The sequence below is a fragment of the Solanum lycopersicum genome, chromosome 4 (genome assembly GCF_036512215.1).
Source record: "Solanum lycopersicum chromosome 4, SLM_r2.1".
NCBI classification, from domain to species: Eukaryota; Viridiplantae; Streptophyta; class Magnoliopsida; order Solanales; family Solanaceae; genus Solanum; species Solanum lycopersicum.
Window position 1 is genome coordinate 3,962,712 of NC_090803.1, and position 27,331 is coordinate 3,990,042.

The following is a 27,331-nucleotide window of genomic DNA, read 5'->3' on the forward strand; positions in this document are numbered from 1 at the left end:
TAACTTTTAATAATTAAAAGTCAAAATTATAGTAATTGTTAAGACATTCAAAGTTAAACACAATAACTTTTTTTAATTAATGTTTAATAAAACATCTCAAAATACCAAAGACAAAATACTAAAACATAGCTGACTAATAATATAATTTTAAAGATAAGTGCATAAAAATTAATAAAATAATTATTAACAAATTATTAAAAAGAAATTTAATCAATAGTAACAGTAAATACATAAACTTTTTTTTATGTATGCATCTCCTTTGTTTTTTGTCTGCTCTCAGTGCTTTTTGGTTCTTCGTTTAATCTTTGCCTATTGCTCGAATTGTGGTGAATCTTCGGTAAGTATTCGTATTTGAGGTTCCTTTTTTAGTACTGAATTTGGGGGATTTGTAATTTTGAGTTAGGGTTAAGCTGGCCCTGTATGGAGGTGGAGGTTTATGGTCTTGAATCTTTTGTACTTGAAGGAGGGTTAAAAGGGGTTCAAGACCACCCATTTTTATGGTAATTGGGTGTATTTTGCCCTTTTTTTGAGTTCTATAGCTTCATTAACATTGTTAACTGCTTCTTATGTGATAAAATGGCTCAAATTAACCCTGTGATGATGTACTATTTGGCCTCTTAGTATTGGGTTTGAAGTTATTTGTTTTTTTAGTGTTTTTAGTATGTGATTCTAATAATGGAATTTGTGGAGTTGAAATTGGTTGAATTATACTAGTAGTTTTATTCGTTTGCTTGCTGATATGGTCTATTTTTACCTGTCATGATGTGCTATTCGGTCTTTAAATATGGGATGGAAGTCATAACTTATTAAGTATTTTTACTGTTTCATTCTAATAATTGAATTGTGCGGAGTTGAAATTCGTTGACTTAAAGTAGCACCTTTATTCGATTGCTTGCTGGTATGGACTCTTGGTGTTTTTTTTTCTTGTCCCAGTTATATGGTGTTTTATTTTCTATTAGTTAGTAATAAGAAGCTGAAAAGATTGCTTATTAGCAAGGGAAATGTATGATAGTTTGTGAGGAATGTGTGTTATAATTCTTGTTCAATGCTTCCTTTTTTGAAACTAGAAAATAATTGTAATACTTGTCTCTGATTTTCATTCCCTAGCTCTCCCGTAATGGTTTTATATCTGAAATTTAAGGGTATCCAATGTTGTTGTGTTCCTCCATCTAATAAATTTCGAAACTATTATGGTTCCATTATCACTGCTCTTGAAGTGGAGAAAGGGATCTAATTAATTCCATTTAATGTACTTATTAAACTGTGTTTGAATGTTTCTTTGACCTCAACAGGATTCAATTAGACAGATGGAATTTGGTATTGTTTTATATTTTTAGTTTTATTTTTGTTTTTTCCTTTTCATAGTGCTCTTACTTTATACCTCTAAATATTTTCCGGATTGCTCTTTTGCGTGTATGGAGAAAAGCTGTTTGATGAATGTCTTTCTACATAAGCTCTCACTCTGATGCTTTTCAGAATGTTTGCTATTATGTTTTACAATTTCATGATTTCAACTTGTAGTGCATCACATCTCCATCTCTATCTGGTTTCTGCAACTCTATATTGACACTACTGACGTGTATGAAATGATGCTGATGGTTAATGTTTCTTTTTAGGTTGAACCTTGAAAGAAATGGCTGAAGGTGGAGAAGAGGACTTGCCAAGGGATGCAAAGATTGTCAAAACGCTGCTAAAATCAATGGGTGTTGATGACTACGAGCCTCGAGTTGTGCATCAATTTTTGGAATTGTGGTATCGCTATGTTGTTGATGTACTGACGGATGCTCAAGTCTACTCAGAGCATGCAGGGAAGGCTTCCATTGACTCTGATGACATCAAGCTTGCCATTCAGTCAAAAGTTAATTTCAGCTTCTCACAACCCCCGCCGCGTGAGGTACCAAGTCTTTACTAAATCTTTCATTTTTGTGCTGGTGTTTCATTCTTCCAAGAATGAACTCATATCTTTCTTAGAGACCTTTTAGGTGTATGATGAAACTGATAACCTTTAGCCCTCTCTTGTCTAAGAAAGATAAGTAAAATGGAGTTTCTGAATCAAAGAATTATATGATGTAACTAAATTTTTTGTCTTGGAGTCTTAGGTTGTTCTCTTGTAACGTGTTTCAGAACTTCGGTTGTCATTCGACATAATTATATATTTTAAAGTTATAACTGAAAACAGTGAAAAGGTATCAAACTAATAGGTCATAGTTTGGAAAGTTATCTATTTCAAAATAAAAAAATACATGTCATAGTCTGGTGCTATCATATGTGGTTTATTACCGTGACTGAGAAAAGTTGAACAGCAGGTATTGGTGGCTGAATGCTAGGGTAGTGGTATAGAGATTTTCAGCCTTGTGCAGAACAGAAGATGCTGAAGGTTCTACAGGAATTTTTTTAGGTTGTGAATGGGTTCTGGCATTTTGATTACTTAACAGTTGCTGTTTGTTAGTTGACTAATTCAGAGTATCACAGGATTGGTTAAAAAGTAAAATAAACACTTTTAATCTGCATAGAATTTTCTAGAGTAAAGTCACCAGGTTAAAAATTATCTGTATAGAATTTCCTAGAATAAAGTTACCAAGTTCAAAAAATCTGCATAAGATTTCCTAGACTAATCACACCATTAGAAGGCTGCATAGACACTTCAAAATAAGCAACGACAACTTGACCAATACTGATTCAATCCGAGCTTTTCTTTTTTCTTTTTTTAATTTAAAGGTCCATTGATCATGGAGGTGCAAAAAGTTACAATTTGAGCTTGGCATCCCAAACTTTGTACATGATCATAGAGATGAGACTAACACTCTATTCCTACGCAAAACAAGTGACAATTATTTGAGAGATCAAGGAGGATCATATATGATGTGGCAAGTTTTGCCGGTTTATTCTTAAATGTTGGTAAGCTCCATTTATCCGTATGGACCAGACCTCTTATGTTACTGGGAAGTTCACAGAAGAGATTGAAGGTCTTCACTCCTGCAACTTTATGACTTAGCACTGCTAGTCTGTCCGCCGGTCTATTAGCTTCTCGAAAATAATGGTTGATATTGAAGTCATGATCTTCAATCATCTTCAGGATCTCTTTTATTTGGTTGTAGATTTTCGAAGGAGGTTTCCACTCTTTTCTGGAGCACTTGGCTAGTATCAGGGAATCTGTTTCACCTATCGCCATATCAAAACCTTTGCCAGCACACCATTTCAGTCCAAAACCATAGCCTCAGCTTCTGCCTTCTGCAATGTTGCTAGTTCCAGCTCCTAAGGATATAATGTAGGCAAAAATGAAGTTCCCCTCTTGATCTCTGATGATTCCCCCTCCTCCACACTGCCCCTCTGCAGCTACCAACGCTATTGAGTGTGACTCTGAAAGAAGGAGGTTTGATCCATGCAACTGGAATACTTGTATTGTATTGGACAACCGCATCACAAGCTTGACAAATACTGCTCTAGTTGTCTCTAATTTTGACTGTTACTCCTGATAACATGCACAATACAATTTGTGATATTAGTACTAGTTCTATAAAGTGAGGGCCTAGTCCCCTCAAATTTGTTGCTACAACTTGACTTCCATAGCTCCCAACAAATAGTAGGATGTAGGTTCTTGGAAATGAAATTGGTGATAGGGCTGTTGGATTTGTGGTTCCACCAACTTCGTAGGATCATGTTGAGGTTGTCACTTCTAAATCCAATGTCCAGGACCCTGCAAACTTTCTCCAGATCTTCTTAGCTAGGTCACCTTGACAGAACAAATGTTTGATATCTTTATGCTCAACTCTTGTGTTAGAAAGGCTGCAACAGTAACATTGTGGGTTGAGGGCAATCCCAAGTCTTACAACCTTGTCGTCGGTCGATAGCTTGTTGCTGATAGTTCTCCACAAAAGGAAGGACATGTTAAAAGAAACATCTTTTTTCCATAGGTTGCAATAGATTGGATTTGGATCTCTTTTTTACCTGATAGACCTCCAAGTTGAACCAATGCTAAATTTCCCCGAGTTAGATAGGCTCCAGATGGATTTTTCATTGATATTGCTATCAATCTTGATCTCTATGGAGTTGAGCACCGTTTTGTTGATCTCAGGGAGCTGACTATTGAGATAGTTCCAGCTCCAAAAATATGAATAAAGACCTCATTCAGCAAAAAGCATTCGCTGCAAAGTCCAATGCCCAATTGCTGTACAGTAGAGTTGTATTTTACTAGTTATACCAGATACTCTATTTCACAGGCAACTAGCAGACTATGCACGACTTCTCTTGCCAACATGCTATATCTGTTAATTCTTTGGTTATGATGGGAATGACTCTTATTTCAAGGAAGAATACAATTGTTGAACATCTTCTCCAGATATTTCTTTCTCTGCTGATGGATGAGTCTTCTCAAGTTCGTTTGAATATTATTAGTAAGCTAAAACACGTGAACCAGGGGATTCAAATTGATCAGCTCTCCCAATTCTTTCTGCTAGTTCTTGTTTAACTTACAAGGATAGACACTGGATGGTTCAGCTTGCAATAATATAGTTCATCCCTCTATTGCGGAGTCAGTTGGGTCTTCACTTTTGCAATGACAGACTTGCTGCTCTTCTCTATGCTATACCAGTTCACTACCTAGTTGGATTAAAGCATTTTATCAAAGGATTTTATCCTCATATCCTGGCTATTTGCGCACTATCCAAGTCTATTTTAGGTATCCATTTACATATTTCTTCCTTAATGAGTCCGAAGGAAAGAAAGGGCACCTACAATGCAAATAAAAATTGAATGCAAGGCTATGGAAGGCTACTGCTCACCAGTGGCTCTCAGTGCTCGGTGGATTCGACTGGACTAGCAACAATCTGCTTCCTCCAGATATGTTGCTGTTGTTTACTTAGTATACCCTGGAAGGTCGAAGGTTCCTCCAGACATTATGTTCATTGGATGACTCCGCACATGCTAGTTTTCATCTGAAGAACTATATTATGATCCTCAATGGGGTTGTTTCTTTTCTTGGATTGGTAATGTGGCACAGTCTATCTCAGGTATTAACGGGTTCATTTATAACTTGTGTTTTGCTGGGGTGTTCTTTCGAGCGATACAGTATAACTGGCTAGGTGAATTTTGGTGCATCACTAGCTTTTTTTAGTCAAGTTGCTCATGATACTATAAATGTGAAAGAAGGGGCCTCTTAGGATACTCGAAACTGTTATGAAATCACTGAGACACTGAACAGACATAATTATTTCAGTACCATGATAATTTTAGTGGATGCAGCGTTAGCATTATGGAGATTATTCATTCCCTCTTATTCACTATGATGAAATTAGTAGAAGAAAGATATGCCAAGATATATATCTGCTTTTGAGAAATGAGGAAGAAATGTGTTCGCTGTCATGCTAGAAGAAATGACCATTACTGGTGCAAGGTTTGATATTGCCAGAATTATCCTGGCACTCATCATGTTAGTGTGGGGCCCCATTGAGAAGAAGTCCAATAGAATTACAAACAATGAATTATATTAGTGAAGGTTCAGCAGTGTATTATGTTCCTATGGTGGCAGATTGTGCCTTGAGACTTCCTTGGCATGAATTTGATTCTGGTGATGTATTCACCATGCACAACGAAGCTGAGAAAACTCGAGTATGAATTCCCTGTCTTGAACCTTGAGGACAAGGTTATTATTGAGGGCGCGAGTATTATTTTGGACTTTACTAAGGGTTGGGTCTGGAAAGCATGGACATCAACTTGGGCCTGCATATAAATTAAGATGCAGTACTAGGTCTGACAACCCAGTAAAAGATTAGAGATTATGATGAGGGGAGCCTGGTCGACTACACATGACTTGGGCTATAAAAGGAAAGCAACCACAGATGGCGGGGCATTGAAGAACTTGTATCTTTATTTTCTTGGCTAAAGTTTTAGCAGTCTGGAACTTCTCTTTTCTGTTTCATCTTGTACTGCAGTACTAGAATTCATCTGTAGCTTTTTCAGTAAAGATGGATCCATTACACAGAGCTAGCTTCATCTAACATATGACTTGACACCTTGATGAATTGAAAATTTGATTTAATCATCAACTAGCATGCACTTGGTTGTTCATGGAGTTCAGTTGACCATCTAGCTCCAACTAAATCCAGTTAGTACTGCCCATTGCATGTATGTATGTTTTTCTCTTTCGGATATGGCAGAGTGAAACCCCCTCACCCACCCCAAAAAAATGAAAACAATTGCCTAGGAGTCCTTTAGGAAACTGCTTGTTGTGACTTGAACTCTTCATCTTTTTGGTTGGAAAGGAAGTGCTCTATCTACTGGAGCAATCTCACTCATCTTCCCTGCTCAAATTTTTACTTTTCTGCATTTCAGAAATTATAATATTCTCTTGTTTATCAGGTCCTACTGGAGTTGGCTAGGAACAGAAACAAGATTCCATTGCCGAAATCAATTGCTGGGTCTGGAGTACCACTCCCTCCTGAACAAGATACACTGATCAACCCTAACTATCAGCTAGCTATTGCAAAGAAGCAAACTAACCAACCAGAAGAAACAGAGGAGGACGAAGAAAGCGCTGATCCCAACCCAGCTCCAAGCAAAAATCCAACTCTTTCTCATGAAAAGACAGACTTACCTCAAGGTACTCCTCAACGAGTATCCTTTCCCCTTGGCGCCAAACGTCCAAGATGATGTCTTATGCTTGATCAGCTTTAGTCACAAGAGCCTTTGTAACCGCCTGCCTATGTATTTAATCGAAGGCATTGTATACTTGTTGTTTGAACATGAAGTATGAAACTTTAAGATCCTTCTGTAACACAGTCAGTATTAGTTTAAATGCTCTCCTTCCAGTATTTATTAGACACAATTAGCAGAGAGTTGAGCTGTAAAATGAAGAATTACCTTGGCATTATCAATAGTTTTCCAACATATTCATTTGATGATGGTCATTATGTGTGGGATATGCTTTATTCTGTGTCTATTGTCTATACTAGCAACAGCTATGGATGAATCGCATGATCAAATCAAATCTTTTCTTTGAAATCGTATGATCAAATCAAATCTTTTCTTTGCAGTCATATGATCAACAACTATGTTTCATTCAACATGATCACGAACGAATTCAGAGTATTGCATAAATAAAAACAAACTGTTGTTGTAGAACAAGTCAGCCAAAAGTCCTATTGTCTAATTTCACTACTGGCTGCTGCAAAAATGAAAGCTAACAGTTAAAAGAAGATTTGGCCCATGTTTGGAGTTTGCATCACTTCATTTTTTCTTCCTTGAACAGAACATGACAATTCACACGAGGATCAAACTTTCTAAATTCAAGCTTCGTCTGATTTGTTATAAGTGTTTTGGTCTTCTTCTTCACATAGAAAAATCCAGTTCCAGCAGTTGAAACAAGTCTCACGAATAGAGCGCCAGCCTTCTTCTTGTCACCCATTAGATTGTTTGGTAGAGACAACTGAAAAGAGAATAAAGTTTTAGTTTTCCAGATATATAGAGCTGAAGGCTGAAAAACTAACGATTATCACAGATGAGTTTACACTAATAAAGAATCTTCAGTTTGGAGATGGTCGTTCTCAATGGTTTAGGTTGGACAGGCACTAGGCTCAGTGGCTAGAGGAGCTACTCAAATGTTGATACTTGATACTAACACCAATAACAACTAACAACTATGCCTCTATCCCAAACAAGTTAAGGTCGAATACATGAACCCTCTCACAGAAAAATCTGTCTAATGCCAACCCTTAGGACCTACCATAAACCTTTGGAACTCAGCATAACAGGCACACCCTTTTACCCTTCACCACTTAAATACTAGGTTTATGCAAAAACACAAATAAAGCTACTTATCACATTGATGACCAAGAAATTTTACAGCTTAGTCAATTATCGTTTTTCATTCCAAAACACATGGACAGTATATCCAAACATGCACAGAAACACGTTTGAGAAATTCTTCAATTCTTCACTCCCATGACCACATATAAAAACACACACAATATAACAAAACAACACCAGCATTATAGTAAACAATCACAAAGATGTACAATCATTGTAGTATATATAGAAAGAGCCCGGTTTGTTTTAGCATTTCCACAAACAGCTAGCGGCGAAAGCTCCTCACATGTTAACATACCCATCCTCAAACTCATTACTTCACTCGGGAAAAGGGCAACCTCATACTCAAGGCTCGAACTTAAGAGGTACCTTGTTTAACAGTGAATATTATTTCAACTACACAATGCTAAAGATTACATTTTTCTTTACGATACAAGCAATCTGCAGATATTATAGTTCTACTGTTAAGAGTTTACTCCATAGTTTTCAAGTTTTAGTTGCTCTTCTTCATCTTTGAGAAACACACTAAGAAAACCGCCGCTACAGCAGCACGTACAACAGCTATATCCACCACCAAATTCTCACCACAAAAGTTTACATTTTCTTCACACACTAAACCACTAAATCTTACTATATCGAATCAGCTACCGGAGAAACTAGAAAGCACCAAAAAACAAACCGAATTCACACATTCCAGGTGAATGAATCTCAATTAAGACGAATAAATGTATCTAACACGCTAGAATCGCACATCAATTTCAAAATTGGGGGAAGATACAAGCAAATATCAAGCACAAAAAGGAGAATTCAAATCAAACTATAAACGAAAACAAGAGGATTCATAGGAGAAAACTCACCGATGTTAAACGAAGAAGAACCCTATTGAAATCACCGCAAAAAGACGGAACCTTGGAACCGGCCCAATATATATGTTACTCCATTTCTTAATTTTTTTTTTACGTGATACAGATAAAATCTTAAATATTATAGGTTACGAATTTAAAATTGTGATTTATAATAAGTTTACTTTATGTGATTTGTAAAGTTCACCTCATATAGGTTCAGTATGCTTCATATATAGATTACAAATTTAAATTGTGAAAATAGTTATTTTAATATTTGCATTAGATTTTATATTGTGTATATCACGCTTTTTATGATGTAGTTTTTTTCTAAATTCATATTAACAAAATGCTTTGTGAATCGAATTATCAAATTTTATTATAGCTTTTGCTTAATTGCATTTATGTGGAGGCAATAGTTATAAAGTAAGAATCACCACAAGTAGTTTCTCCATGTTTTTTATTTATTTGGTTCATAACATTCATGTTGGCTTTTAAGTCTTAAATTTGAACTTTATTAGGGTACCCTATGCACAAAGCTACATTAACAAAAAGAATTTAGCCAAACTCAAAAGTATTTACTTATTTCTTGTATTTTAGATTAGAGATTAGAAAATATACTAAACATGTATAAATGTTAATTATAAAATCAATAATTAAAATAAGTTATAGATTTTGACAAAATTCAAAACACATAAATATCAAATTGTGATTTCATCTTGCATGTGTGTGAGTGAATTGGTATAAATTTACATTTTTTTTAACATTACTCATTTAATAACTCAATACATGGACATTATGGACATTATACAGGTAAATTTTTTTTACATTAAGTTAAGCTGGTAAAATTTATCTGTTTATTTATATAAACTATATATTTTAAAAACATTTATTACATTTACAAGATAATTTGAGCGGATTATTTTCTTATAAAATAAGTATACTCAAGCTCTTTAAAAGAATATTATCATATTACCCTTCGGGATGGTCAAGTGATTTGGGTTTTCCATGTTAGAGGTTTCAAGTTTGAAACCTCTTGCCAGCGAAAGCAAGGGATATGCCTTTTGGGTCTCGTCACACCGAGCTTGCCTAGTGCGAGTTAGGTTTCCTATATGATTTACAAACTATTGGATAAAAGCGAGGGTGTTATTTAGTGTGCGTACGAAAGATAGCGACTACTGATTTTCTTTATCAATAAAATATATTATCGTATCCGTGTTCGAATAGAGAGTTTATAACTAGGCCATCACTAACCAAACAAAAAGAGGCCCAAAAAAATGGCAGAGTCCATAGACTCAAAGCTCCAAATAGTGATGTTCCCATGGCTTGCATTAGGCCATATAATCCCATTTCTCAACCTCTCTAATGAACTTGCTAAAAAGGGTCACAAAATCTCATTCTTATTACCCAAAAATGCTCAAATCAAACTTCAAAATCTCAATCTTTACCCTAATCTCATCACTTTCCACACACTCAAAATCCCTCATATCCATGGCCTTCCATATGGAGCTGAAACTACAGCTGATGTGCCTAGATCTTTGGAAACTCTACTAGCAACAGCTATGGATGAATTGTATGATGAAATCAAATCTTTTCTTCAAAACCTGAAACCCCATTTCGTTTTCTTTGATTTTGCTCATTGGGTTACTGAAATAGCATTAGAAATTGGGGATATCAACACTATTTGTTATAAACTTACTTCCCCTGCTACATCAGCTATTTCATTGATTCGATCTCCGGAAAAGAGTGTTTTCATGGCATCAACTGCAGCTGAAAAAGTTAGGCCACCACCAGGTTATCCTTCTGCCCCCCTCACTCTCTTTTTTTCTGGAAAAATTTCAAAAAACAGCTATAGTTTGAGGTTTAATTAATAATCATAGTGATAGTTTGGATAGCAATTTTTCGTGATCTATATATAAGTTACGTATTCAAGCTGTGAAAGCAGTTACTAATGTTTGTATTAGGTAGACTAGACTGTCTACATCACATATTTTGTGGTGCATTCTTCACCCAAACTCGCGTTAGTGGGATGATTTTCGCACCGAACTATCCTATTTGAAGCAATTAGATGTCCAATTCGAGCCTATATGACATGACTGATCAATAGATCCACCTTTATCATATAGTTCATACATCTATAGCTTTTGATTAATTGCATTTATGTGGAGACAATAGTTACAACCACCATAGAGAGTTTGTATTTGTATTAGAAATATGTTAAATATGTATAAACATTGATTACAACTCCAATAATTAAATGAGCTATGGTTTTTAATTGCAAAATACAAAATTCATGAACTTTAAATTTTGGTCTTAGCTCTACATGTGAGTCGATTCTTATAAGCTTGGGTTTTCTGAACATGACTCATTTGACAACTCAATACATGGATGTCATAAATCTATTGACATTAAAAAGGTAATCTCTTTTTACAATAAGCTAATGGAAAATGGTCAAAAATACCCTTAAACTATCTGAAATAGCTCATATATACCCTCAAACTATATTTTGGCTCAAAAATACCCTTTCCGTCAAACTATTGGGTCAAAAATGTCCTTCTAATTAACGGAAATTGTTAAATGCCATGTGGATGCCAACATAGAATAAAAGGAAAAGGGTCAAAAGTACCCTTAAACTATCCGAAATAGCTCATATTTACCCTTAAGCTATATTTCGGTTCAAAAACTACCCTTCCTGTCAAACTTTTGGGTCAAAAGTGACCTTCTTATTAGCGAAAGTTGTTAAATTCCACATGGCCACATTGACTAAAGCCCTAAATCTTAATTACTCATTTTTCTCTCATTTCATTATTTTCCAGAAACGATTTCACCCCTTCTCCCTCATTTCGCGGCTAAGGTTTATAGTTTTCTTCATTGCTGGGTTTCAAAGTGGATATTCGTGGTTATAGGTTAGTAAACTTTTTTCTGATTTTATTGTGTTTACAACCACAAAAATCCACTTTGAAACTCATCACCCAAGAAAGTTATGAAACCTTGGCCGCAAAATGACGGGAAAGTTGTGAAATTCTATCTATCATACTTTGAAATCATAACTGTAATAAAATAAAAAAAAATATTTACTAACCTACAACCATGAATATCCACTTTGAAACTCAGCCCCGAAGAAAGCTACGAAGCCTTAGCTGTGAAATTAGGGGAAAGTTGTGAAATCCTAACTATCATACTTTGAAATTGTAAACATAATAAAATAAGAAAAAATATTTACTAACCTACAAGTGTGAATATCCACTTTGAAACCCAACCACGAAGAAACGTATGAAACCCTAGCCGCGAAATGGTGGAGAACGGGTGAATATATCATTTCTGAAATAATGAAATGAGGGGAGAAATAATTAGGATTTAGGAATTTAGTCTATGTGGCAGTAGAACCTTATTGACATGCAATGTGGCATCCACATGACATTTAACAACTTCTGTTAATAAGAAGGGTACTTTTGATCCAATAGTTTGCCGGGAAGGGTGGTTTTAAGCCGAAATATAGTTTAAGGGTATATATGAGCTATTTTGGATAGTTTAAGGGTATTTTTGACCCTTTGTATTTAGTCTGCGTGGCAGTGGAGTCATATTGGCATGCAATGTGGCATCCATATGGCATCCACGTGGCATTTAACAATTTCCGTTAATAAGAAATGTTTTTTTGACCCAATAGAATGACGAGAAGGGTAGTTTTGAGCCGAAATAAAGTTTAAGGGTATATTTGAGCTATTTCGAATAGTTCAGGGGTATTTTTGAGCCTTTTCCGTTAAGCTAGTTATGTAAAGATTGTTTGTTTGTTCATATAAACAATGTATTTAAGAATCTTTTATTTCTCATCAAGATGATTTGATTCTTTCGTTTGCATCTTCTTGATGCCTTGAAATGAATCTACTTACTTCATCCAAAAAAATGATTTGAGTCGGTCATTTCAGTATTAAACAAGCATGATATTCTTCATTGACCTAACATATTGCTCGAGCTTTTCAAAAATATTGTCTCATCTAAGAGACTAAGACCGTCTCCAACTTTACTCTATTTTAGTCTCTATCTCTATATTTGAAAAGTAAAATAGAGAATGCTCTCTCCAAATACTTTCTATTTTACCCTCTACTCTCCTATTTTTAGAGAGTTGAATAGTAGTTATCCAACTTTGGAGGATTACTATTCATACTCTCTATTTTTGTTTTAGAATATTGTATTATTACATCTATTATTTTGTGATTAACATATTATTTTCATATAAGGATATTAATTAAATCTCTAATATTCATAATTTGTTGAAAATGTAATATAACATTTTAAAAAATATATTATTTAGTATATATTACTTTCATCCCGAATAAATACATTTCAAATATTTTTTTAAAATTTTCATCACTTGAATGAATATAATTTGATATTATTATTAATAAATACTATGAAGAATGCACAAAATTTAATGAAAAAGTGAAATTTAAATAATAAATACAACACATAACGGACTAATTTAAATACAAGATACAGTACAACGCAATACATAACACAATTATTTTAAAGATCACAATAATAATTTAATAATCCGGTAGGTCCTTTCCAAACTTAACAATATTCCCAAAAAAATTGATGAATGATCCAGATAAGTTGTGATTGCGGTTGTGCTTGTTGTTGTTTTCTCCAGTTATTCGTAGTTGTTCTTTAGAAATTTAGAATAAAATATAAATCTATATTATATAAAGAATGTGAAATAAAATAAAATTTTATATTAATGTAAATTATATAGGGTGATTATTTGGAAAAAAGAAATAAAGGATTTAAAAGATAAATAATAATATTATATCGTAGAAGATTCTTTTTAGAAAGTAAAGTAAAGAATTGAGTTAGAGTAGGTTGTCTAAACAAAACAGAGAAATTTATATTTGGTGGAGAGTTAAATAGAAGAGGGTAGGGTTGGAGATCCCAAGGCAAAAAAAAATGGCAGATTCCATACACTCAAAGCTCCAAATAGTGATGTTCCCATGGCTTGCTTTTGGCCATTTAATCCCATTTCTCAGCCTCTCCAATGAACTTGCTAAAAAGGGTCACAGAATCTCATTCTTGTTACCCAAAAATGCTGAAATTAAACTTCAAAAATTCAATCTTTACCCTAATCTCATCACTTTCCACCCACTCAAAATCCCTCATATCCATGGCCTTCCATATGGAGCTGAAACTACAGCTGATGTGCCTAGAGCTTTGGAAACTCTACTAGCAGCAGCTATGGATGAATTGTATGATGAAATCAAATCTTTTCTTCGAAATCTAAAACCCCATTTCGTTTTCTTTGATTTTGCTCATTGGGTTCCTGAAATAGCAACAGAAATTGGGGGTATCAAGACTTTATGTTATAAAACCGTTTGCCCTGCTACATCAGCTTATTCATTGGTTCGATCACCGGAAAAGAGTGTTTTTATGGCATCAACTGCAGCTGAAAAAGTTAGGCCACCACCAGGTTATCCTTCTGCCCTCCTCCCTCTTTTTTTTTCCGGAGAATTTTCGAATATAGCTATAGCTTGAGGCTTAATTAACAATCCTAGTGATAATTTGGATAATTATTAATGCAGCTCGGGTTTGTGAGATTCGCTCTGTGTCAATAATACAACAGTTTCTGAATACAAAGTGAATTAATTTTTCGTGACTACACAGAAACATAATTTGAAAAGTCAATCCTTTACACAGGACCTGTTCTTCCTGAGCCTGAAAAGGGGCCTTTAGGAGAACATCAATTATCGAGTTGTCTCGAGAAATTCGATCTAGGATCAGTAGTTTCTGTACATTTGGGAGGTAATTGAAACTTGAAAAGAGGCAATTTTAAGAACTTGTCTTAGGCCTTGAACTAACTGATCTACCATTTCTTGTTGTTGTTAAACCACCTGAATCCCTTGACATAAGAAAATTGTGTGTGTGATAACAAGTTAACGGGGTTTTAAAATTTGTTTTTGCTCACAAGGTTGAAATGCAGCTATCTTTTGAACCCTTTATATAAAAACCTGACCAGGCAACTGCTTCCAGCTTGTTCGAAAAACAAAGGGGAAACTGTCACGCTTGTAACTTTAGTACCTACATTATGCATCATATAGTGCCACAATTTGCTAGTAAATTTGCAACTTTATTATGCTCTCTAAAAATGTGTTCAATTGGTGGATCTCCAGGTTACCCTTCTACTACTGTGGTGTTGCACGAACACGAAGCTAAGTTGCTAGAGTTTCTGTTTCAAGAATATGGCAAGGGAGTGACAATATATGAACGGTTGACAAAGGGAATGACGCTATGCGATGCAATAGCTTTGAAAACATGTCGAGAGATTGAAGGAACATTTGGTGACTACATCGCCACACAATTTAAAAAACCAGTCCTTTACACTGGACCTGTTCTTCCTGATCCTGAAAAGGGGCCTTTAGCAGAACATGGATTATCGAATTGGCTCGAGAAGTTTGAACCAGGATCGGTGGTGTTCTGTGCATTTGGAAGCCAATTGATTCTCGAAAAGAAGCAGTTTCAAGAACTTGTTTTAGGCCTTGAACTAACAGGTCTGCCATTTCTGGTAGTTCTTAAGCCACCTGAAGGAACAAATTCAGTAGAAGAAGCCCTGCCTGAGGGATTCAAAGAAAGGGTTCAAGAAAAAGGATTGGTTCTTGCTTGTTGGGTGCCTCAGTTGAAGATTTTAACTCACAAATCAGTTGGTTGTTTTGTGTCACACTGTGGTTATGGATCAATGTGGGAATCTTTAGCATTGTGTGATTGTCAATTAGTACTTTTGCCAAGTGCTAATGATCAAACTTTAAGTGCTAGGATGATGGAACAAGATCTTAAGGTTGGTGTTGAAGTGAAGAAGGATGAAAATGGTTGGTTTTCAAAGGAGAGTTTGTGCAAGGCTGTGAAATGTGTCATGGATAAAGATAGCCAAGTTGGCTGTTTGGTGAAAGAGAATCATAGAAAATGGAAGGAAGTTCTTTCAAGTCCTGGTTTCATGAGCAACTATATTGATAGTTTCATTCAGATTTTGTATGAACTTCTAGTTAAATAGACCTAGAATAGGCATGCGGTTGGAGTTACGGGTTCAATATGTATAAGAACGTATTTCAAACTTAAAACTCTGAATCCGCCTCTAGTTGAAAACAAATGTTCGTACTTTTGTCATACTCCAGTTTCTGAATAGATGGGTTGCAGTAAAATAATTGTACTAATGTTGCTCTGATGAACATCTTGTGGTGGTCTGATATTAATAATTCTGTTTAGTCTTGATTCCATGGGGAATTTTGAATTTTATGCTATACATATGCTTCCTGATATTATATATCCCAAAATTAAACCATCTAATGATATACCATTGCATCTGGATCGAACGTTTTAATGCAGTGTTTATGATTTATAGAACTTCGGTTCAAAATATTTTTCGTGGTAAACACTTTTCTTCGTACCAAACACATCCTCTAATAACACTTGTAAACACTCGAGAATTAGTGTAAATGGTGTTTGAAAGATGAGTGTTTTATTCATCATTGGACCTGATTAGGTCACAAGTAACAGTTGGGTTACCTTTTTTTTTTTTTTTTTTTCTCCAATAATATCGATATTTAAACCAAGTTGCAACGACAAACCAATTATTTGTTACCTCCAACCAACACATATACTTTAACAACTCTACTTATCAAAGCTTAGGCAAATGAAAAGAGAACACCTTAATTTTTTTTCTATGCTAGAGCTTTAACTCTGACATAGCTAAGTTTCTATCAACTTCATTGACTGTTAAACCACACCCTTGAATGCCCCCACATGTGCCACCAACTACAACTGACCACTAGCCAACAGGTACTTCAGATCTTCTACTAAATGCAACTGAGTTGTGTGGGCAGGGGTGTGTGAAAAGCATCTTTAGGATTACAGGTGCATTCAAATGCAACTGATATGCTGTACAAATCAAAAACTCCTTTTAAAGTTCACATCATTATGAATTTTCTGCTTGCAGACTTGGGGGTTCCCATATATACAATTGTCCCCAAAACATGAAGTCATGGGGGAGTTGATCACTGCCCACGATCTACAATGATGGAAGTCCAATGAAAACAGAAACTCATGAAATGTAAGCCTTAACAAGCTCGGTGTAGTTGCAGGTGAGGCCTGTCCTAGGACATGTGATTCTGCCGTCATTCTTCTTCGACATTTCTTCGAGTGCCTGCCATCACATAGATACAAGTCAGATTATCGCTGAAGGAAGCACAAACGTGGAAGCAAATAAAGGCATACCTTGGTGCTATAGACATAGCCATTAGGTAATACAAGGGGTGGGTTTTCAGTATCCATCAGTTCTTTTGTTATGTAGCAAACAAGCTTTGAGTGATGCTGTTTTGAATATGGTAGCGGCGTTGCTAATTTGCGGAAGCTCTCGTGTGACAATGGATCCTCCTTTGTGCAATCATCTTCGTAACAGAATCTATAGATTTGGTCAAGGAGAAGTCATGAACAGATAAATTTACAATTTTCCTTTGGTTCCTCTTTTCCTTTCCCCAATGGATATTAGGAACTTTAGCCATGGATGGCAGAGGGAGTTCGAAATATCAGCAGTTAGTAAATCTGAAAATCATACAGTAAACTACCCTGATTATACCATCACATATGTAATTGAACGTGATTTTAATAGTAAACTACAAATTTGTATAGTGACCATCTGTATGCAATAATTCCCTAGCAAAAAATCATGTGTTAAGGATACGGAGTTTTAAGTGCAGACAGCCCTGCTTGCAGATATATATTCAGCAAAGGCTCCAGAGTCATGCCATATAACTTGCAAAACTCTTGTTTGAATTGATCAATCAGGTAATCCCACTGTTTCGAATCAAATAAAACCTATAATAGAAACTGAAAACTGTCAAGTAACCTCCTGTTGGTGCATAATTATCGTGAACTGTTTGTATTCTACTCAAGTGTGATTCTTCATATAAAGCAGACAATCATCTCACAAGATCATGAAGAAACACAAGACCAATGAGGAAAAGTGAAAGCAAACTGACATAAGAATTTCCATACATGATATCTGAGAGTTGCAGAAGCAATACATAAAACATGCATACATTATTACATATAGTAGAATAGTCCATTTTTCTAGTAACTCATTGCTCTAATTTGTGCATATGCGACAAACTTACACTGCAATAAATAATGAGTTACTAGAAATATGGACTATATGTAATAATTCTTGAAAGCATAGATGGTGAAAGAGTCGAACCAGATTGAAGAAACTAATTAAGAATTCTAAACTCATGACATTCCGACAAAGAAGTGCAAATATACAGAAAACAAGTACAAAAGACCTTTACCTTGTAAGTTGTACATTCAGTATTACTCTTGAAAGCAAGTGTCGCCAAGACCCGCTGCAACTCTTTCATGTGGGTAGAACCCCAAGGTGAAAGATATTTCCGAGCATATGTAATGGCCCGCATCATGTTTTCAGATCTTACCAACTCTATGAACTCTTGCAGTCTCAACTGGAATTCAAATTTGCTCTGTCAACAATAGAAGCAATCAGCACCTTGCATTTGCAGCACAATGATCCAAAACGCAGTACTAATACCAAAATCCTTAGGGAACACTCAATCCAAAGATTAACTCCTAAATTGGAGTTGAAAAAAAATCCTCCCATCTTCAAATGCTTGACATGTTCTGCCTTTTCACCATTTTGAAATAAGAAAAATTGCAACTTATGCATCTTTTTGTATATCTTTGTACTATCTACATTTTAATCAAAAATAATTAATCAAGAGTGTAGTTTCAGAAAAGGGTCAAACTAATCATTGATATAGCAAAACATGTCAAATAAATTGGCACAGGTGGAGTAAATACACAGATACTTTACTCGGTTTTAGCTCAATGACATGTAAGTTTTGACAACGTTCTGCAGAAGCAATCCAACATCTATTCATGAACAGAGCCTAACTTAGAGACTCACAGGACCTAGTCAACTAACAAAATTACTTTCATGACCATTCATCCTTTTTATTTGACAAGTTTCATGATCATTTATCCTTCTGACATGTAAGACTTGAATGAAGCCTGGTATAAAGGGAAGAGCAAACTTTGTAGATACATCTGACTTCTCATCCCAAAGTATGCCACAAACAGAGATAAGAGACCACTGAGTGCATGACTGTCTGTAGCAACTTCATCCAACAAAAAGGGGATGGATTTCCGTATTACAAGCTCACAGCTCATACAACTTCATATCCAGGACAAATATAAACACAAATTCCAAGTAACCATCCAGTTACATCTCAATAAAATGAATTAAAACTATTTGAACCTACACCCTCTCTCATATTTATAAGGTAAAATATCATTGAAACAGGACCAAGAAGGTACACAGGGATACAAGAAACGTAACAAGACCCAACCAGACAATCTGCCCCTCCTCTCTACTCAACAACTCCAGAAAATCCTTACAGAAAAAGAATGTACTATGATTAACCATCTCAATCAAAACAACAACAGGATTCACAATTAGCCTCCACCAAAGTTGTTACGCCGCCAATATGCTTTGCACTACTAGTCTAAAGTGCAATGGCTATTGGTATTACTACTGTCGTTATGCCTTAACAACTCTGCTATCACTACTACAATCATCATCATTTAAAATCAAAAGGCATTGTATTGGAACAGCAATCAATGCATTTGATGAGCATCATCCAATGTCAGATACCATTTTTAAGCTTTGATCTCCTGAAGCAAGAAGTAAATCATAAAACTGTACCACGCATAAAACTGTTATATTGATAAGAGAAGATCAAGTGCTCTACCCATTGAGCCGCTGCTTTAAACACAAGACATTAACAAAATGACAAACCTAAAGCTTTACATCACGCAAGCAGTTCATGCCTATTCCAGAACTGTGTAAATGAGGTAATGCAAAAAGATAGTGATATACCCCCAAACCCTTTTTTATGCTATTTTTACATCAATATACCTACTATACCGACAAAAAAGGTTATAAACCCCAAACCATATCATTTTATCTGTGGATCTCATAACAATCTGATGGACTATGCTACACTCAAGAGGGCAGATGCAGAACTCATGTATGCTTTACCAAGTTAGAATTGAATCCCAACGCCATCATACCCTCAATATTGGTCAAAGATTACCCCCCACTCTAACTGACTTCACAATATCCAAGAATATGATAGCTCAATTCTGCTGGCATGCATGCTAATTTATGCTTCCATGCCATGTTTCACACTTGATGTATTATATTGGACAAGACTACCTCTGACTGACTTCAAAATATCCAAGAATATGAATACTTAATTTTCCTCGTGAGTATGCTTCACATCTGATGCAATGATCAAAAAGGAAACTGGAATCAGTGGCACCATGGATGGACTGCTGTTAGACAACTCTTAAAATCTATTCTACACACAATATACAATATACCAGGTCAAGAAGATCCATCTGCTTAAAGTATCACCGAACAGATAGTGACCCACCCAGGATTGCATTAAACTCTTTTGTCAATTACGCTCTCTCTCTCTCTCTCTCTCACACACACACACACACTATGTTGTTCAAGCCAAGGGGTTGGCAGTACAGATTGATGTTGCTTCAAGCTTCAAATAACACAACAAATGGATATCATTTCTTCAAATAACAGAACTTAAGATCCATTTAGATGCTCAATGCACAGCACATTGCACATTTTCTTGAGTTACAAGTCCCTTGAGTAAAAAAATCAAGTATCAATCAGGCATCGTCAGCTAGCTGCATACGACCTTTTGCATTGTCAGCTCAAAGTAGAAGAGACATTTTAAGACACTCCACAGAAAGGTGAAGAAGTATTATTCTCTTCGTCACTTTGATCTTTCTCAATGAACATATGGAAAAAGGTTGTTATTATGACTTCCACTAGCCCACTGAACTTTTTTTTTTGGTTCAGTACACAAGCACACTGCACATATCAACCGGGTTTAGATTTTGCGAGTTCAAGCTCAAGAATTTCTAATCAGTATGTTGATCGAGATGGCCCTTCCATGGACCCATGCATAGGGGAAACTTTGTGCACCAGGCTCCCCTTTTTCGTGTTAATCAAGAATGCAATGAGAAATTACAGATATATCAACACATCATTTGTGATTCCAATTGTCAATAAATTTTCCTCCCTTATCGGAGGAACTTCTACAAGAAACCCTTTTAGTAATTCATTCTTATTCCGTTGGTAAAAAGAAAACACATTTGACATTCCTCCCTTTTTCAGGACTTCCAGAGAATGTATTCTGATGATTATGTAGCTCCTCATCAGGCAATTGAGACATATGCATCCATTACTACATTCATCAATTCATCACGGTTTCCATCTTCGCAAAAGCATTACAGTGATTATTTAGCTTTCATGATTCAGAAATATACCCTACTAATAAAGAAAGAACAATATTTTCTGGTCTGAGTGACCACTCAATCTAAGAAGCAATTCATAGCCTTCCACAAGAGAACACTCTTCATCTACCTCTTTTCGCGACGTAAATTTCTGCAACTCAACTTAATGAAATTATTTGCCCACTGGCAGCTTTCTGACAGTCTTCCCTAACTATACCCATATTAAAGTTTCCATGATCTCAGCAGAGGAAGGATTTGAAAGAACAACCTAATCCATACAGCAAAAGCATGCATGACACAGCTGCCATTTATTCTGGAATCCATGACACATGAACAACCCAAGAGGTGATGGTCAAATCAAGGTTTCCTTTATCTCGCAGAAGATGCAGTCCAGAACGGACATCCCAATCTTTACAGCAAAGCAAGGATAGTACAATTAATCTCTGAAATCCATTGCAGATGAGAAAGGTGAAGAACGAAAATCTCAATTGATGTGCGTCCATCTTATAATCTTCCTACGGCATAAGCTAGACTGATTTGTCCAGAGAAATTTCCTCTTGATAAGGTTTTTATTAACAGTGGGATTTCCAGAGAAGTTTCTTTAACCCATGAAAAGCAACGCACAAAAGTTCAAAACTCATAATCCACTTTAAGCATATGATGCTCGAGATACCTTTTTTTTGCTGAAGGTGTGCTTGAGATTACCTTCATTCAAAAACCATGAAGTGAAACAAGTAGACCCAAGCAGAACTTCTGTTCACTCTATTGGTTTCAAAAAGGGATATCTGAAGCTTCACAAACGCTAAAAACCCATCAAACACAATGGGATGCCTTTCTCAATTGAAAAACCATCAGGCTTCACATAGGTTTTCACCCTTTCACTAACTTTTATCTATGTTCTGCACATTGGCAGCCCAAAATGTCTGCAGTCATCGAATGCTATCTGTGTCTAACATACACTAATTGAACTTTATGTCCATCAAATTAATCAGAAGGAGATCCACTCAACCCGGTAAACATGATAAGAGGCTGATCTGAGACTTTTTCATATTTTCTCACATTTGAGCTACAGAATTGAATAACATCTTCTTGAAACCAGAATTAGTGGTTAGCCACATGAAGAAAATATCACTTTTGTCGCTGATTACAATACAAACATAGAATTGTTAAAGCAGTAATAAGAATATTAAAGACAAGCTCAAAGAAACAGAAATAATCGTACCTTTGATTTCTTTAGCCTGGATTTGTTATCAGCACACCAGGCTAAAGCAGGAGTTACCTCCTTGTTTTGGAGAGCATCAATGACCTTTTTTGCTTCATGAAAGACATCAACGTCAACAAGATCCTAGAATAGAAAAGACCATACTTAATCACAACGGCTAAAAAATTTTGCAGCTAAAGAAATTCACAAGCACAATCGACTCTACAAAAAGAAGCATCAATTTGGGTAGCCGACATAGTTACTGCATTATTCAAGTAAACACATCATAAAGATAGATTAAACCAAGTGCAAGAACCAGCATCACCTAAAAGTTGTATTAAAATTTAACTACACGGCTTGAGCCTCCAGATCCTGTATGGATTAGGTTTTAAATGTCTATCTTAAATGTTATAATGAGGTCACATCAAAGTTCTCAACTATAGGAAATATTGCCTCACTGATGAAAACATGAAATTAACAGTTTGTTGAAGTGATGGGAGTAATCGTATACAAGGTGTACAACAAAGAGAGGTGAAATTGCAATCAAAATGATAGTTGATTCTCATCAGAAATTCATTTAAATACCAAAATGGAATATTGGTTGAAACCATACGACAATAACCCAAAATACTCTAAAAATATTATGGAAGCACGAATTACCAATTCTTGAGTAAAAAGTTCAAAAATAGTGGCTTCTAGTTTAGAAAATACATTTTTATATTTATGATGATTGAGTGGTAGAAATTGTCACAGTAAACACAACAAAGCAGGACTACGGGATTCTTTTTGGTAAAGAAAAAGCAGGACTAAATGGATTATGCATGCCAATCATGCTCACTTAATATCCTTGTGCACCCTACAGGCAAACAGATTATAGTTTGGCACCACGAACAAATTTTGTGAGTGCTATGAACCATTTGAAAAAGGTGTTGGCACCATTGCTATAATGTACTTTCTATAGGCAGAAAAACCAGAGAGCAAAACCACTCAACCACCCTATCGTTGAATTCCTTCTTTAGACCTTCCTAGTTGTGACCTCTCCCCAATGGATGAAATGTCCCCAGATCAACTCTGTTTTCTCATGACTTGCAAAAAGCATATTCCAGCTTGCCGTCCCAATTTCCCTATAAGTTTCGATCTTGGCAAGAAAGCCTCATTATTTCTATGTTTATTTTTTTAAAAAGGTTTTCCTTATACTTATAAATGTAGACTCGTACATGATATGTAGAAAGATAACAGATATATTACCACAAAATGGACATTTTTCAAAAAAACTATCTAACATATATAATGGGCAACTTAGAAAAATGAAATATACATGGAAATCCTTTTTCCTGAATCCTGATAAGCTAGGTCTGAATCTATTTTAATGCCTTAAATCTTCCACAGAGCTGGAATACTTTGGAAGAACAAGGCAACTACATCCAGAAACACTTGTCAGCGGTAATGTATCCGACCCAAAAAGACAAACATATTCAAGATAATTACTTAAGGTTGGGAGCAGAAGCAGCATCCTAACCTGAGAAAAGTAGTGCATATTGACAACAAAGAGAAGGAAAAAATGAATCAATGGAACATCATGTGCAAAATAACCTATGTCAACTTTTGTTCAATATCAAACACGCTACGGTTCTCGGAGAAGGAAAGATAAAAAAGCTTTTCCTTCTTCTTCGGTTGTTCCATAACAGATGAAGCAAAATATCAATCCTTCCAATGCAAAGTTGCATTGTTGTGCCTTCAATTTTTTTTGTCTTTCTCCTCTTTTCTTTCGTTAAATTATTACTCCAATTACTTTGGACTGAGATGGACTTAAATGGAGCTATACGGACAGTGAACATTCAAATAGCTGATCCTAACTCGCTTGGGATTGAGGCGTAGTTCTTGTATCATTACTATAATTTATAGGTAAGTAGGCACTTGTAGTCCTTCTGCCCGACATTAGTCAGTTAAATAAAAACAAGAGCTAGTATTGCCCTTCCCAAATCCACCTATCGCATCAATCGTCACCCAATAAGGGGAAAAGACGATACAAAACCACAGAAAAACAAGAAACTAAGAAAAGTACAATAAATTACATTTACTTATGAAAACCGGAGAAAGCCAGAAGGAATTCTTCCCTTCTCAAAAGTACTAAGAATTTTATTATTGTAACCCGAAGGGACTGCTCACAGAGAGAACTAGTAGAAACTAAACGTAAAATGTACAGAGATCAATGAAGAAACATTCGTATACATTCATGAAGAATGAACTTGTTTTCAAAATTATGTTTGGTAGATGTGAAAAGGAGAAAGATGAAGAAGAGGCAATACACATTGGTCTCCTGTTCGATAAGGAAGTAAATGTGAAGTTTGATACCCCTCCAGAAAAGATTTAAAGAGGATTTAATTTCTCAAAAATAGATCAAGAGGAACTTACATATCTATTCACTTCCTCCTAATCCCACCAAACATCCAAACATAAATGATAATCCTCCATCTAAGAAAAGTAATACAATATAGTTCTATTTCTTTACCAGTCCTATTCCCTTGATGGTTGGCAAACACACTTCTAAATTGTACCTCCTAAACAACAAACAACCATTGAAAGTTAAGATAAAAAAACGAAATATAGTTGTTGTTTTTTTTAATCAGGGAAACAATTCATAAATCAAAAGACCAAAATCAGCCATATACTAAGACGTACACCAAACATTAAACAACCGACGTCTTAAGTATAGTTATATGCTAGATCCAAGAAACTTGTCAAACAAGGGGAGCTTGTGTGACTCAAAAAACTGGAACAACATGACCCTTTAACCATGATAAATAATACCACATAATAAACGGTAAACGAACAAAGAAAACCCACCTGGATATTGCTGCTTTCAGCAAGCTTTACAGCAGTGTTATAATATGACATCCGCAGCATGTAATCCACCAGTATCCGCTTCAAACGGGTGTTATGCCAGTCTGATAAATTTTCTGGATCAGCAGATTCTAGATGATCTAGCCGTGCTCTGCATCTTTGCGCTTGCAGGTTCTCTGTTCGACTCCCCTCTTCCGACTAATTGTTCTCACAATACAAAACCATTATGATACATCATTTTTAACTGATTAAAAGGATTACTGAAGCTTTCAAAAAGCTTCGTGTTGGGTTGTTTTAGCTTTTCAAACATATTAGTCACCAACCGACTAACTAAATGAGTAAGTGGGATACATTTTAGGAACCAAAATTCAACAAAGAACATATAAATCAAACACACACATACACACCTATAGAAGCTTCGTTTAATTTATCCAATCTTATACAATAAAATGATTGTTCTCACAATATAAACCCACCTTTACCTAATTTGAACTGGTCAAAAATCACATCTGAAGAATTTCAAAGCTACATGTTGGAATGTAATCAACTTTACAAGATTTATCACTTCATGCTCTCTCTCTCTTACACACGCACACAAAATATATAGAGGAAAGTTTTGATTCCGTCATCCAATATCCAATCTTATACAGTCAAAGTGTGATAAACAGTTACAGACACATTTTTGGGTACTTCCTTCATTATTCACTAATTGAATATGATATATACACAATGGATAGGGGAAATTTCGATACCTTTCAATCCTACACAGTAACTGAACAGAATACCACACCTAATTATAGAAGTCTAGCTTCCATAATCAAAACTTACACAGTAAACAAACAGAATATCGTAATTGATCTACTCTAAGTACCTTTCTTTTGAGGCCTTGCAATCTGGATACAAGTGAATTAAGGTGATGTACAGCATCATCACGGGACATTTCAGATTCAGCAGCATCTGAAACTCCATTAATAACAGCGGAGAGTTCCTTCTCAACAATACGATGATTAGCGCGGATCGCCTTCTTGTAATGCTCAAAGGGAACACGAAGGAACTGGTGCTCCAATTTGAGCGATTCGGACAGCTGGTTCAGTTTTGACGAAGGTGCGTTAGGTGAGATGGCAGCAGCCACCGCCGCTGCGGATGCGGCGTTTGTAGTGACGGCAGCGCTGGTAGTGGTGGTGGTGGATGACGGCGAACTGCCGTTGGGAACCGTTTCCATCTCCATTAATGGAAGAAATCAAGCTAGATCGATTTTATGAAAGAAGGATGAGTTGCTTCGTTTCCAAATAGATACAACATCCAAAGTCCAAAAGGTACAGTACTACGGCGTCGTTTTGATTTAGGTAAATTATTGTATCTTTTAATTTTAGAGTAGGTGGGATAATTTCATTCTGATTCTCGAATTATTACATATCTTAATTTTGCGTCTAAAAGCATGATAATTTAATCTAAAGATATTATTTATTAGATATTTTCAATTCAATTTTATATAAAAGAAACTTTTGTTTGCATTTTTAAACATTCGTTGCATAAATAAATAACGAAAAATAACATTTTTATTTCTTGAGCTATTGTAATATTTCTAGTTTAATACTTTTGGTATGTGACTTTTCATCTTTAATTGAAAAGAAATCTAAATTTAACATCTAAAAGACATTATAATGTATGTCAATCATACTCACTTAAAATTTCCGTACACCCAACAGGCAAACAAATCATAGTTTACACTATTGCTGAATTCCATCTTAACTTGCAAAAAGCATATTTCGATGGATCGTTTAAATTTTACTACAAGTTTCGATCATGGCAAAGAAGTCTCATTAATTTCTCAAAATAAATATAATTTATATGTATTTGCATTAACTAAGGAGCGTGTATAATTAAATAGTATAATTGAAAGTTAATAATTAACGAGAAAATCATGCTTATAACAATTATAATGGATCTGACATATCACAACTTCTTCTAAGAAAATAAACAAAACAATCAACATTCTCTTTTTTTTTTTACGATTCACCGATATTTAGATTTTTAACATACAAACTTGTACACTTTTATCAGATACATATGTATATTTATACATGCGTATATTTTATTTGATGCATATACACATAGTAAGATACAATGATAAAAATTAAATAATGTGTCAGATGATACATGTTAGCAACATGTATTGTCATATATAGCTTAGGTTTCATTTGTTTTCATTAAGATTAACATGTCTAAATTTTAATACACAATTGAGTGATTACGATTTTGTCTCTAGATT

The 27,331-nt window shown here is 35.3% G+C and overlaps 4 protein-coding genes across 8 annotated transcripts; 2 read left to right on the top strand and 2 right to left on the bottom strand.

The window, feature by feature from the left end:
* Positions 1-163: 163 nt before the first annotated feature.
* Positions 164-6,896, top strand: LOC101244946 (transcription initiation factor TFIID subunit 9). 2 transcript variants are annotated; one of them, XM_004236729.5, is made up of 3 exons: positions 164-337; positions 1,617-1,894; positions 6,358-6,896. In XM_004236729.5, exons 2-3 carry the CDS (start codon positions 1,634-1,636, stop codon positions 6,646-6,648), a joined length of 552 nt encoding a protein of 183 aa, XP_004236777.1. In that variant the 5' UTR covers positions 164-337; positions 1,617-1,633; the 3' UTR covers positions 6,649-6,896. The 2 variants fall into 2 exon arrangements, with proteins under 2 accessions (XP_004236777.1, XP_025886391.1); XM_026030606.2 differs by having other exon boundaries at positions 253-500.
* A 140-nt stretch (positions 6,897-7,036) lies between these two features.
* Positions 7,037-8,801, bottom strand: LOC101244656 (uncharacterized). The gene is made up of 2 exons (XM_004236728.5): positions 8,661-8,801; positions 7,037-7,423 (listed from the first exon to the last, which is right to left on the bottom strand). Exon 2 carries the CDS (start codon positions 7,400-7,402, stop codon positions 7,220-7,222), a length of 183 nt encoding a protein of 60 aa, XP_004236776.1. The 5' UTR covers positions 7,403-7,423; positions 8,661-8,801; the 3' UTR covers positions 7,037-7,219.
* Positions 8,802-9,875: 1,074 nt separating this feature from the next.
* On the top strand, positions 9,876-15,899 carry LOC101244178 (UDP-glycosyltransferase 79B8). Of its 4 annotated transcripts, none has more exons than XM_004236726.5 (3): positions 9,890-10,439; positions 13,969-14,106; positions 14,807-15,899. In XM_004236726.5, exons 1-3 carry the CDS (start codon positions 9,923-9,925, stop codon positions 15,679-15,681), a joined length of 1,530 nt encoding a protein of 509 aa, XP_004236774.1. In that variant the 5' UTR covers positions 9,890-9,922; the 3' UTR covers positions 15,682-15,899. The 4 variants fall into 4 exon arrangements, with proteins under 4 accessions (XP_004236775.1, XP_004236774.1, XP_010319271.1 ...); XM_010320969.4 differs by having other exon boundaries at positions 13,975-14,106; XM_004236727.5 differs by lacking the exon at positions 13,969-14,106 and having other exon boundaries at positions 9,876-10,439.
* Positions 15,900-16,515: 616 nt separating this feature from the next.
* On the bottom strand, positions 16,516-26,317 carry LOC101243883 (macrophage erythroblast attacher). Its single transcript, NM_001310126.1, has 7 exons — positions 25,931-26,317; positions 25,063-25,257; positions 22,237-22,359; positions 17,972-18,157; positions 17,368-17,501; positions 16,902-17,088; positions 16,516-16,830 (listed from the first exon to the last, which is right to left on the bottom strand). The coding sequence occupies exons 1-7, from the start codon at positions 26,285-26,287 to the stop codon at positions 16,729-16,731; spliced, it is 1,284 nt and encodes a 427-aa protein (NP_001297055.1). The 5' UTR covers positions 26,288-26,317; the 3' UTR covers positions 16,516-16,728.
* Positions 26,318-27,331: the final 1,014 nt, after the last annotated feature.